Source organism: Tetrao urogallus, assembly GCF_951394365.1.
Source record: "Tetrao urogallus genome assembly, chromosome: Z".
In the NCBI taxonomy this organism is placed as follows: Eukaryota; Metazoa; Chordata; class Aves; order Galliformes; family Phasianidae; genus Tetrao; species Tetrao urogallus.
Window position 1 is genome coordinate 42,746,601 of NC_136816.1, and position 12,701 is coordinate 42,759,301.

The 12,701-nt window shown below is 36.9% G+C and overlaps 1 protein-coding gene across 1 annotated transcript in view; it reads left to right on the plus strand.

Moving 5' to 3' along the window:
- The window catches only part of BNC2 (basonuclin zinc finger protein 2), a gene marked incomplete at both ends in the record, with an annotated part of 333,419 nt that overhangs the window by 231,365 nt on the left and 89,353 nt on the right, over nt 1–12,701 (plus strand). The window contains one exon of the mRNA XM_079548483.1: nt 7,401–7,636. Within this exon, the coding sequence (XP_079404609.1) occupies nt 7,401–7,636 (236 nt within the window). The remainder of the gene's footprint in view (nt 1–7,400; nt 7,637–12,701) is intronic.

A 12,701-nucleotide genomic window follows, 5' to 3' on the forward strand; every position in this document is an offset into this window, starting at 1 on the left:
TCCAAGCCTGAGATATGGTTGAGGGAACAAGTCAGGGTTCATCCAAACTCCAGTCATGAACAAGAAGGTGAAGTCAGAGGCAGCGTTGGAGACCAGAATGTGAGGGTCATCCAGAAGACACATCTAAGGTGTAGCTTAGTTAGGGAATGAAGGTCACAGCCTTGCTTACCCACAGTAAGGAGGGGTTTTGGACCCATGGAGTGCGATTACAGTGTGATGTCTGGAGAGTATGGCCAGCACAGTGAAGGTCAGAGTTACTGTCTCTAGCAGGGACGACGGATGATATTGACACACAAAAGAGCAGCTGCATGCTGGGACCCTCCAGTAATCATCTGCGTCAGGGTAACCATCAGTTGTGAAGTCTTCCTTCACACACGCAGAAATGTGCACTCTGACAGGGGACTGCAGAAGAGAAGAGGCTGTATCTCATCTTCCTTATCGTGGCCCCCATAGTCAGGTGTCTTCACTTACGCAGTGTGACCTATCAGGTAGTGTCTAGTAGCCCAGATGTTTTTCTGGGAACTCAGAATGAAGATCCTTATTGCTTGTTCCTTTGAACATGTTAGTACACATTAGCTATCAACAAGGAGGAGACTGCTACCTTATTTATTTGAGGGTCAATTCTGAGTTTTTAAAATGTTTTTCCATTATAGATGCAACTACACAGAGTTAGATCTAACTTTCATTTTGCAAGAACAAGTTAGGAGGAATTGTTGTGGGGTGTTTTTTTGTTGTTGTTTTTATTTTTTGTTGTTGTTATTGTTTTTGTTTTTATATAGGAAGAAAAAATAAAAGAAAACACCTGTTTGACTTGCAGGAGTTGGCCAGGGAGGCTGTTTTCCCTACATGACAAAAGCGACCAGAACAGGCCCCTTTAAAAAAAAAAAAAAATCAGTTTTTTTTTTCCTCCTATTTCATGTGAGCATTGGCAGGAACTCTGACAAGCAGTTCTTCATATTTTATTATGTTCTTGTCTGGCAGAATCTCTGTCAGGCAAAAACCTTGTCAGCGGAAAACCTGTCGTAGGATCAGAGGAGACAAAAACAGGTGTCACAGAGGCAGTCAAAACTGAAGGGAAAAAAAGATTAGGCTAAAGAGAGAAAGGCAGACAATTACATTAATGCCATTGCTTTTATCTTATAGATGTGTGTTATTATCTCGGGGTGCTGAGTGCGCAATTGCCTCAAAGAAAAGTAGACAGGAGACAAGGGGAAACTTGATAGTTATTAACTGAAGAGGCAGTGTGTCAAAGCTGGATGGGGTTCAAAGTTTTGCAAAGGGATAAAAAAAAAATTGCAGACGGCAAGCAATGTCTGTGAACAAACTGTGGTTCTGCTTTTGGCTACATAAACTGAGTAGCAATCTAAGTGTTTCAACTTGGAAACAGATCATAGGCAGAAAAATTAATGAAAGATTTCATTCAAACCTTTTTTAATAACATTTATTTTGTGTACATGCAACTGAAGTGCTGGGTTTTTGTTTTTTTGATCTGTTATAAAAATGTTGTTAGAGCATAAGACGTGGTGAGGCATGAAGACATTTATCAGTTCAGTTGCTGTGTTGTTTGGGTTTGAAATACCTATTATCAACACATGTTTAACTTTAAAATGCAATTAAGTATCTTTTTATTAAGTGTGAACATCTGTACATGCAAGCTGTAAATTAGGAGATCACATATGTGTTCCTGTCAGAGACTAAATGCATTTACCAAATGCTTTCCATTTTTAGCTTTTAAATACAGTAAAAGGTAGAAAGAAATGTTGTTGCCTGTGAATGAGAATATATGCTATTTCCTCACTTTCCGTCATCTCTTGAAACTTAGTGAATTTTCATCTTCAAAGTGGATAAAATTGTTAAAGGAATGAAGATAGAGTAAAATGGAATCACCAATGGATGCCATGTTCTAGCTGGTGCTTACGCCCAGACAGAACAGGATGTTCATCCACCCTATAAATATTAGTGTATCCCCACTCTCTGCTTGTGCTAAGGGATGGATGGGATAATTTCCTACACAGTAAAAATCTTTCAGCCATCTTTCAGTGGACACTGGGAAGTTTTTTTTTTACTTTGGTCATCTTCTAAGCACATTTCTGAGGAACTTTTTTTTTTTTTTTTAACCTATAAAATATAACGGAATACACCATGTGGCAGGTGGTATTAAGTATACATCCTAAGGGAGGCTAGCTTAGACCACCTATAAGCACTGCAGTAGTGTCCCTCCAGCATTTGGTTGATCATAGGCTACTATCTTTTCCTGAAAGGATTTGGTATTTTTTTCTCTGTAGCATGAAAAGAAGAAAATCTGAGCTCTGAAAAATGTGAAGCTGTATGTGTTCACCAGTAAAACCAACAGCAAACTACATGGCTCTGCAATGCCATTAAATGTACAATATCTATTTTACTGTATTCAGTATGCCATATTGCTGCTATAATACTATGATTTTTTTTTTTTTTGTATGTTGGTATTGTATATTTAATCTGTACCAATTTCAGTTTCTATTGCTGAAGAAAGCAGCCCACTTATTCAGATTAAAAATGTCTAGGAAATGCTTGGTTGTTGCTTGGACACAGACTACAGAAAATGTCTTTTTTATCTTCCTATTGACCCTTGAACCCTAGTAATCTGGAAATATGGTGGTGTTTTTAAAATTACGTATTAAAATTAAAATTATATGCATGTGTATGCATTCAGACTGTGTCCCTTCTTTATAAACTAGAGAACATGCAACAAAATCAAGAACGAGAAAATTGATTAAGCCAAATTTGGAGCTGAAATGTTGTAAGATTAATAATGGCCACCAGTACATTGTAACATACTGACACTCTTCTGTGATGTTCTGAGGTACACAGCCAGGCAGATCAGCTGAGAATAAGGATTTTCAGTACACCTTTTCATCCCTCCCCAGAAAACCTAAATATTTATCTAACAAAAATAGAAAGATGAATATGCATTAACAACTCCAGCTGCATCAAAAGTAGTATTTAAAACTCTTTAATACTCAGTGAAGGCAAAAGATGATGCTTTTCTTTACATACTCAAAAAACAGTGTGAGAGCTTTGAAGTACAAAATTAATTAGTGTCTACTTATATTTCTTTTACTTAACAAAACTGGCTTTTAATTTGGATTACCTTGTTGAAAGACAGGGTCCTAGGTCAGTTTGCATAGCAGAGCCTATGAACTGGTCGTAGTGTTTATAAAACTAAAGATTTTGTCTTTATTTTCTGTAAGTGCTTTAGTCTTACTTTGTCTTTTTTCACTTCATGTCCTTTAAATTGCACAGCATCCCAAAACTCCAGTAAAATATAGATGGTAAAGAAAATCCCCCCTCCTGGTTTTATTACAGGTTAAATTTTTGTTTAAGTCAGGTAGCTAACTCAGGTGCTTAAAATAATTGAGACAGTACTCCTGTGAAGTGTTGTGTGGTTCTCAGTATCCTCTGTTCCTTTATACAACCCAAACATTCTACGATTCTTTAACTATTTCTTTCTGAAAAGGGAATTGCAGGCAAGCTGAACTTGTAATTGGATTAGATTGGCCTTTTGCTACCTGGACTTTGCAGTCTGCAAACATGATACTTTTCATTTCAGCTACCGTGAGTGCCCATGTAGAAATCTCCAACAATAACAAACTGAAGCTCATTGAAACCCTGCAGACAGGAATATGCACTCCTTCTAGGTATTAGGGTTATCTGGCTGTGTACTGTTTACAAAAATCGGATTAGCAATAGTAGTGCAGTAAGACCAAGATACAGGTAGTGTCTACCCTTGTTACTTTGGCAACAGATAGAAAGCCTGAAGATTGTGCACATGTAAAATAATATGTAAATGTGTTCATGTAGAAGGATGTAGCACCAAGGAACATCTCACTGGGTCTTCTGTGGCTTCTTAAAATTGCTGTCTGCAACAGTGAAATCACAGTAGGATTTTAATACTTGAATGCAGAAAGAAAAGTTTTCACCTGTGAATGGCAAGAGGCTGAGGAAAATTCTGAACCAAATCCTAAGTAGACAAGTATCTTCTAAAACTTGTGATTAATACAGATCATGGAAGGGTTATGGGGCATCTTCAATACTTCAGAATTAGGTGAGAAAGGTAGGAAATAAAGATTTCTAATTCCTACACTAATAACACAGTTAGTAATTTTTGTATTTTGAAGGCAGTCTTCTGTATCCATTTCTTTATTAGCCTTTTTTGTCCCCCTTTCAGTAGTTAAAATTTCTGAAATAAGTACTTGTAGTTTATCTTCACTGAAAGTTGCTGCGGTAAAACACAAGGGCTGCTCCCCTCAAAATTAAAAGATTTTTCCTTTCTTCTTGTGCTGGTGTACACCTTTCTGCTCACTCTAATATAGTAACTATCCGACTGTTAGTCTAACTAAGAATTGGGCTGTTGAAAGGCAGCTGCCTTAGTGGAAGCACTTCGCTGAACCGATCGTAGTCAGTTTCTGAAGGCTGTATAGGTTGCACTGAAAAGTCATGAACATGTTCAGACCTTTCTGGGTGAAATTTTAAGCACACTAAAAATCTAAACATGAGTAATAGCTCATGCTGCACCAGGAAGGGACTTACAATGTGTGGTTTATGATGCTCAGGCAGTGATATCTTCTTAATAAGGACATATCTGTTTATGTCATTTTTCAGGTATGATAAAGCTCATTCTTTTATATAGCATGTTTCATCTTGAAGTCTCCTAAGCACTTATGAAATCATACAGTGCTGTAGATAATGTTGAATGTATTCACCTGTGAAACACAGCATTGTTCATTAGCATATAGGAATCAAACCAATAATTTAGAACAGAAAATAGTGAGGAATGTCTTATATACCTTATATGAAATTAAATGGATAATTCAGGACAGCAGAATTCAACTATCTACTCTCAGATTTGTCAAGAAAGTTAAAGTTAATACTCTTGTCCTTACAGAAAGAGCAATGAAATGCAGGTCCTCTTTTTTTCTTTTTTCTTTTTTTTTTCAGTTTCTAATCTAAACGAGCTAGTGTCCTCTTGAATCCTCCTAAAATGGTGTCATTACTTTGCTAATTATACTGCAGAAGAAATCAGGATTACTGCAGAATAAAACCTCAACTGTTTCCTTAGCAATCTCTTAAACTAAGAATAAAAGAAAAAGAAGAAAGAAAAATCATTGTGAAAAATTGCATTCTCCTGCCAGGTGCAAAAGTTTTCAAGCTTTTTTGTTTTTTGGGTTTTTTCTTGTTTTTGTTTGTTTGTTTGTTTGTTTTGTTTTCTTTTTTGTCTGTAGCGTGGGGTCTGCCTTTATTTTGCAAGTGTTCTGGTTCACACCCAATCTATGCTTTGTTGTATTGTACACTTCAGTACATACCCTGACTTGTCCTTTAAAAGAATAAAGTGCACTGCTTTTATTTGTTTTTACATAATGTGCAGAATAAAGCCACAAATCAAAATTGGAGATCATTTCACTGTCACTTGGAATGTTAATCCAACACATGACTAGTTCTTATTTTTCGTGTGTACGCCTTTTGAGAATCAGATGTCTATAGATAGTATTACTTGAAAACAGATGTTTTTGATAAATGGAGTAGTACAGGACATCTTGTAAAAATTTCTGTCTGTTGTTCAACCAGTATGCACAGTCATTTGGAAGGACCTTTTTTATTATTTCTTCACTTCTATTGCATCTTGATCTTTTTTAGGCCATTATTCTCAGAGTGGTCTCATTACATGCTGCGGGTAATTGTCCACAGAGTTTTGTGACCTCATTCTAGCTATTAGCTTTATGATCCAGTCAGTAGTCTTTAGGTCCAGACATTTTGCCAACACTCTGACAAGGGCCAATCTAGAATTGTCGTCTTAAAAAATTTAAGCAAGCTGCTTTCTTCTTTAGGTGAAAGAACTTGCTTTTTCTCACTGTAGGCATATGATGAAAGGAAATAAACTTAGTCAAATACTTTTACATACACACCTGCATATAAGCATCTCTATCTACATGGCAAATAAATTAATTTTCTAGATTTTTCTAACTGAGTAGTTTGAAACAGGTAAAAGAAAACCTAAGAAAGTATTTTTCCTGTTTATGCTTCAATCAAATCCCACTTATTAGAACTTGTAAATAAATCATTTCCATATCATGAAGCCCATATAGCAGAAGTGTTTTGGAAAGAAGTCCTTTTGAAAGAATAATTCCATCCTTCACATTCTGCAGTATAAATGTCCCGTAGAGAGATGGAGGACTGCAGTCCCTAGGCTTGCCAATTCCTTATCTTTTTTGAAAGTTAAATTAATATTTAAAGCTATTTATTCAAAGTTGACTTAACCACTAGAAAAGGAAAGATCAGACAAATCAGTTGCAAGAAATGAAGTATAAGGAAACCAGAACTCTTTGACAAAGTATTCCTTGGAGTAAATGTGTTGAATGAAGCCAGCGAGTAAATGATAAGGGCCTTTGCGCTCTGGATGTAAGAAAGCAATTTATCAAGAGTACATGAACTCTCCAGTGACCAAAAGCCAAAAAGAAGCCAAAGTACATGAGAAGAAGTCCCTATTCGATTATTTTAAATACTCAGAAAAAAAAATTTAAAAAAAAAAAAAAAAAGCAGTCAGAAGCGTAGGTGCTGCAACATGCTCCGTAAAATAGAAAAGGAACTTAAATGTAAACAGATATAAAATATAGCATGTAATGCCATTTACAATTTCATAATGTTTTACTTCATAAAGGGTTAAGAATTACCTGCATCCTACAAACCTCCTCTCCCCTCATCTCAAAATTAGTCATGTTGCAGTGAATAATATGAAATTTGCACCAAATAATAAAACAAACCAATGTGTGCTACTTAGTAGCTGAATGAAGTAGCAGTGAATTCATGGTAACACATAGGTCTAAGTTTTTAACGCATTTAAGATGCCTGTTTTCTTTTCGACTCCGGAAGATAAGTCTGAAATCTTTTATGGTCCCAGTCAATTCTGTGCAGTTCCAATGTTGGTCTTCAGTTAATTATTAATTTTTCATATATTTTTTTAAACTGAGGAGTATAATTGTGGATGCCCCGTCCCTAGAGACATTCAAGGCCAGGCTGGATGTGGCTCTGGGAAGCTTAGTGTGGTGGTTCGTGACCCTGCACATAGCAGGGCGGCTGAAACTGGACGATCACTATAGTCCTTTTCAACCCAGACCATTTCATGATTCTGCAATTCTCTCTGAGACTCATGTGAACACCATTCTGCTCTGTGGTTAAAGGTTAATTAACGCCCATTGGAAAATGGGACTGTTTTGGAGTGTATTTGTGGTAAAGGATCACCCAGGTGAACCTTTCTATAGAAAATAAGCACATCTACTTTATCTGATGTGATTACATGATTCTTTGGAATTATTTTCTTGCTTTCCTATTATCTCTTCCCTTATACTTAATCCCTTTTCTTTCAGCCTTGGACAAGCTTAGTACTCAGCACCTCTACCACCCAACCCAAGTGGAGATCGTGCAGTCCAACGTTGTGTTTGACATCAGCAGTCTGATGCTTTATGGTACCCAGGCTGTGCCGGTTAGACTGAAGATACTACTTGACCGACTCTTCAGTGTACTGAAGCAAGAGGAGGTGTTGCATATTCTACATGGCTTAGGATGGACACTTCGAGACTATGTTCGAGGCTACATTCTTCAGGTAGGAAATAAAATAAAGCGTGTTTACAAACCCTTTTAATTGACATTTTTTACACAGAAATATTCACTGTGCACCCAAAAGAAGAGAAAAATGTTAAGCACATTTCGTGTGCTGTGTTGAAGACTAATAATGATTTTGGCAAACTAAAAAATTCAATTTTTACCTAAGCTAAAAATATGCAGTCTCTGTTGTAATGTAGTGTGCATTTGTACTTGCTTATGCTTATTGTAGGAAATACCTCAAATACTGAGGTTAGGCTAACTGCAAGCCTGACTTGGTCATCTAAGGCAACTGGCATATTTTCAAGGGCTACTGTTCGGTTTAAGAAAGCAAGGTCATAATCATGAAACTATTTTCTTCTTATTTCTTTTCTTCTTTAGCATAATAGCAAATAAAATCATAGTTTTGTTGAGAGGTGGCCCTATAAGGTGAGCTATCAACAGCAAACTCTTATTCATAAGTCAGTTTCTAAAAAGATAGCTTTAAATCATGTTTTACATGTGGACCAGTTGAGGTAAACTATGCAAACAAAACTCAAAATTTTAAGGACACAAAAATGAGGGGGCAAGCTTACATTATAAATATGGCCAGTAATATACTTACTGGCCTTGCTTACCTGAAAAATCATATTGTCATTAGAATTCAGAAGTGAATTATTACATTTTACAAGACTGTTTGACAGAGAATGTGATACCATATATTTCAGTGTGGGATTTCTGCATCTTCTTGAAGTCATCCAGTTACTGAAGTAAATGTGTGTGAAAAACTAAAAATTGTAGTTTCCGATTAGTTCTTTACTTTCTTAGGCAATGAAAGTTTGCTTGGCCCTATACAGAAAATGTGGGAATTTTTATTTCCATACTGAAGAATTCTGACTGTATTTCTTAATTCTTCTTCAATTTCCTGTCTTTTGTGTGAAAGAAATAAATTAACCCTGCCTAAATACATAGCAACTTTAATATTCTGTGTTCTTGAGTATTTTCTTAAATGCTCTATAGATAGATTTTTCAGAAAAGTGTTCTGAATTGTAGAGCAGTCATAAAGAAAGAGTAGTAAAAAGGCTATTATTATTGTAATGAGATCCTATTATTAAGATACATACAAAAGTGGAGATCTTTAATGTTTTAGAAATCTCTCAGGCATCAGCATCTATTTTATAAAAGCTAAATGTTACACATTTGTACATTATAAATATACGTTTTTTGTTCTGTTGCCAGAAACCTGTGATGCCCAAAGAGTTGTGGTCACTTGAGTTAAATCCAGTTGGCAGGTGGTCATGAGTGGTGTGCCCCAGGGTTTGGTCCTGGAGTCACTTCTATTTAACATGTTTATTAATGATCTTGATGAGAACATTGAGTGCACTCTCAGTAAGTTTGCAGATGACACCAAGCTGAGAGGGAGTGTTGATCTGCCAGAGGGTAGAAAGGCACTATAGAGGGACCTGGATAGACCGGATCGATGGACTAAGGTAAATTGTATTGGTTTCAATAGGGCCAAGTGTCTTGCATTTTGGTCACAACGAGAAGCTCAGCCAACCCTACAGGATTTGGGAAGAGTAGCTGGAAAGCTGCCTGATGGAGAGAGACCTTGGTGTACTGATGGACAGTTGGCTGAATATGAGCCAAGAGGGTGCCCAGGTGGCCAAGAAGGCCAGTGGCATCCTGGCTTGTATCAGGAATGGTGTGGTGAGCAGGACTAGGGAAGTCATCCTGCCCCTGTACTCGGCACTGGTGAGGCCTCACCTCGAGTACTGTGTTCAGTTTTGGGCACCTCAGTACAGAAGGAGCACTGAGGCACTGGAGCAGGTCCGAAGAAGGGCTACAAGGCTTGTGTAAGGGCTTGGAGAATGTGCCCTGTGAGAAGAGACTGAAGGAGCTGGGGATGTTCAGTCTGGGGAAAAGGAGGCTGAGGGGAGACCTTATTGCTAGGGGAGACCCTATTGCTCTGTTCCAATATCTGAAAGGTGCTTACACCTTTCAGAGAGCAGGGTTGGTCTGTTCTCACTGTTGATAGGTAGCAGGATGAGGGGAAATGGCCTAAAGTTGCACCAGGGTAAGTTTAGGTTGGATGTCAGAAAACACTTCTTTAAAGAAAAGGCTGTTAAGCTCAGGAATTCACTGATTTCACAATTCACTTCACAGTGAGTGAATTCACAATTCACTCACTTCCCCGGAGAAGTGGTTGAGTCACCATCCCTGGATGTGTTTAAAAACCGCTTGGATGTGGTGCTCAGGGACATGATTTAGCAGAGGGTTGTTAGAGTTAGGGTAGGTTAGGTTGTAGACTTGATGATTTTTCATCAAGTCTTTTTCCAACCTGAACAATTCTATGATTCTAATAGAACTTACATGTTAGTATATATATGGAATATTTATACAGGTACAGATAGATATCTATAGGTGGTTGTATGATATATATGCATGCATATGTATACATGAATATTTTGTAAGATACATTAATTTGGATAGATAAATGATGGATATATAAACTGATAAATATTGCATTGCATTTAGTTTCCAGGATTCTGAATGTTGCTTACCAAAATGGATGAAAAAATATGATTTGCAAAGGAATTCATGTTAAAAAAAGGCATAATTCCTAAGACATAACATTAGAAAATAAACAGTTTATTAAATGCAGTGACTAATAAGTCACTGCATTAGGGATAACATATTATAAATGTAGACTTTTGTGTTCCCTTCGGATAAGAAGACTGAAATAAGTAGTTTTCTTGTTTTAAAAATTGTGGAATCAGGTCTATATTGATTTCATTTTAATTGTCTGTTGTAATTACTTTAATGTATGCAAGAATGGCTTGTAATATAATTACAGAGAGGTTTATACAGTCAGACTGTCATCTATGTGTCTCAGTGGTGTAAAGACCTATATATACCATAATATACCATTAGACCAGAGTTTGGCTTGTCTGGTTAAAACTCATGCACAGTATAGCCCTCAAGGCATGAATTTTAGCATTACTGCATTCAGCAGCAATATATTGGGTATTATGTCAGTTAAAGGAGAACAATTATCAGTGGAAATAAATGGCAGCTGTTAATCTTACCACATATTGAGTTGGTTAGCTCGTGGCTGTGGATTGTGTTAGTGGGCTGATGAAGACCTTCCATAGGCATAGTTAAACCTGCCTGCTAAGTTTAGCTCTCAAAATCAAGGAAATAGTTGAGTGACTGAAGGGATCTCCGAAATTCATCTACCACACCCTGCTCAAGCAGTGTCACCTAGAGCTGTTTCCCCAGATCCATCCCCCAACAGCTTTTGGAGATCTTCAGGGATGGGGACTCCACAACCTCTCTGAGCAAAAATGTGTTTGGTCTGCAATAAAGTTAGGAAGCTCAGTATATTACAAAGAAAGGCAATCTGCTCCTTTTAACGTTCTGTGAGAAAAGTTTTGGGAAAATAACCAGATCTCTGATAACAAAGAAGGCTTCTTTAAAAAGTAGTTCTTTTGAACTATGATAGAAGGAAAAGAGGGAAATGCAGAAGAATGAGGAAGGAAATGCTAGTATCACTACCAGAGTGCACACTAAGAAAAACTACAGGTATTATCAAGCAGGAGGTGTTCCATGAACCTCTTGGTTGTAAAAACAACCTCACAGAATATTTTGGAGGTTTTCAGGTTCTGCTCATCCACAGGAAAAGAAAAAAAGTATATAATACTGTAGTTAGTTAGAGAAGTATAAGGTGGTAGACTAGATTTTTTTTTTTTTTGTCTAATCTAAGAGAAATGATACCTTAAAGTTATAATGCTGGATATCGCTGATTGGCTAAAAAAAAAAAAAAATTAAGTTTGTAGCTTTGGGCGCTTGTGCTCTGAAATATTGGGACAGACTATATGTATCCTAAGATGCTTCTGCAAGAACTAACAGAAGTAACATAAAATTTAATCCTCGTTCAAGTTTCAGTGTTTACCAGTCAACCAGCGTGTAAAATTGGCATAGAACCAGAATTTCATTCCACGTGAAGACCTGAGACGTCAATCTGTACAGAATTTGCCCTGAATCATAATGGGAGTATTAAAACACTGATATTTTCATTTAACTGAAAATTTGGAGAAAGAGATGTAAGAAATCTTAGGGTTGATGTGTTCACTTAAAAATACTTACGTTAGTATTGCCAGCTATTCATTTTATTTTATTTTATTTTTCTGTTCAAGAGCTAAAATGAAGCCTTCATTCCCATCAGAAAAGATACCTGCTTTCAGGAACTTTCAAGAAAAACTCACAGTTTGCTCCAGTCTAGAAAACAAAAGAAATTTTATGCCCCTCTCTAGTTGTATATTAGTTTTTCAGGGTGGATGAGATTATTTGTACTCTTACTTTGAATAATAGTGTTTCTAAATAGCAAATTAAGAAGCAGTTTGGGCAGAGAAAAATGCAGTATTTATTACTTCATTCAGTGGATGTATTAATGGACTGCAGGAAGTGAAGGAACCCTGAAGCCAGCAGAGGTAATGTGATATACTACCTTTCACATTTGGACAGTCACAACCTTGCCAGTAATGGCTGAAAGACATTAAAACCTGGCATGTTTTCTCCAGACTCTCCCCAGACCTAATGTCTGGTGAACACATACCAATCTCTCAAACATCACTGACTGACAGTTGGGTCAGCTGTCTGATCAGGTGGGTCATTGGATAAATATTTTAGTGGAGGAAATTATGACTCCCTTGTAGAAGTAATCTTCCCAACCCCATCAAGAAAAAAATAAATAAATAAAAATAAAAATTCAGAGGGAATCTTTCTGGACTGTGGGCTTGTAAACCACTGCAGTCTAGAAGTTTTTTTTACCTTTTATCTATCATTGAGGAAGTAAGTTGGTGTATTTGGTTCGAAATTGTAAGTGAACCTGACAGTTTTCTCTCTGGAATCAGCCAATGCAGCAATTGTCTTTGCATGACAGCAAATTATTGTCAGCAACATTAACTGCTTTGGGTCATATTCAGCACCTGCTACTTAGAGATGCGATTAGTAACTCAAGTGATGTTGGTGAGGTTACTTTTGCTGTAAAGAGCAGCACTACTGTGAGTAGGTCTCCAGCTCTGGTT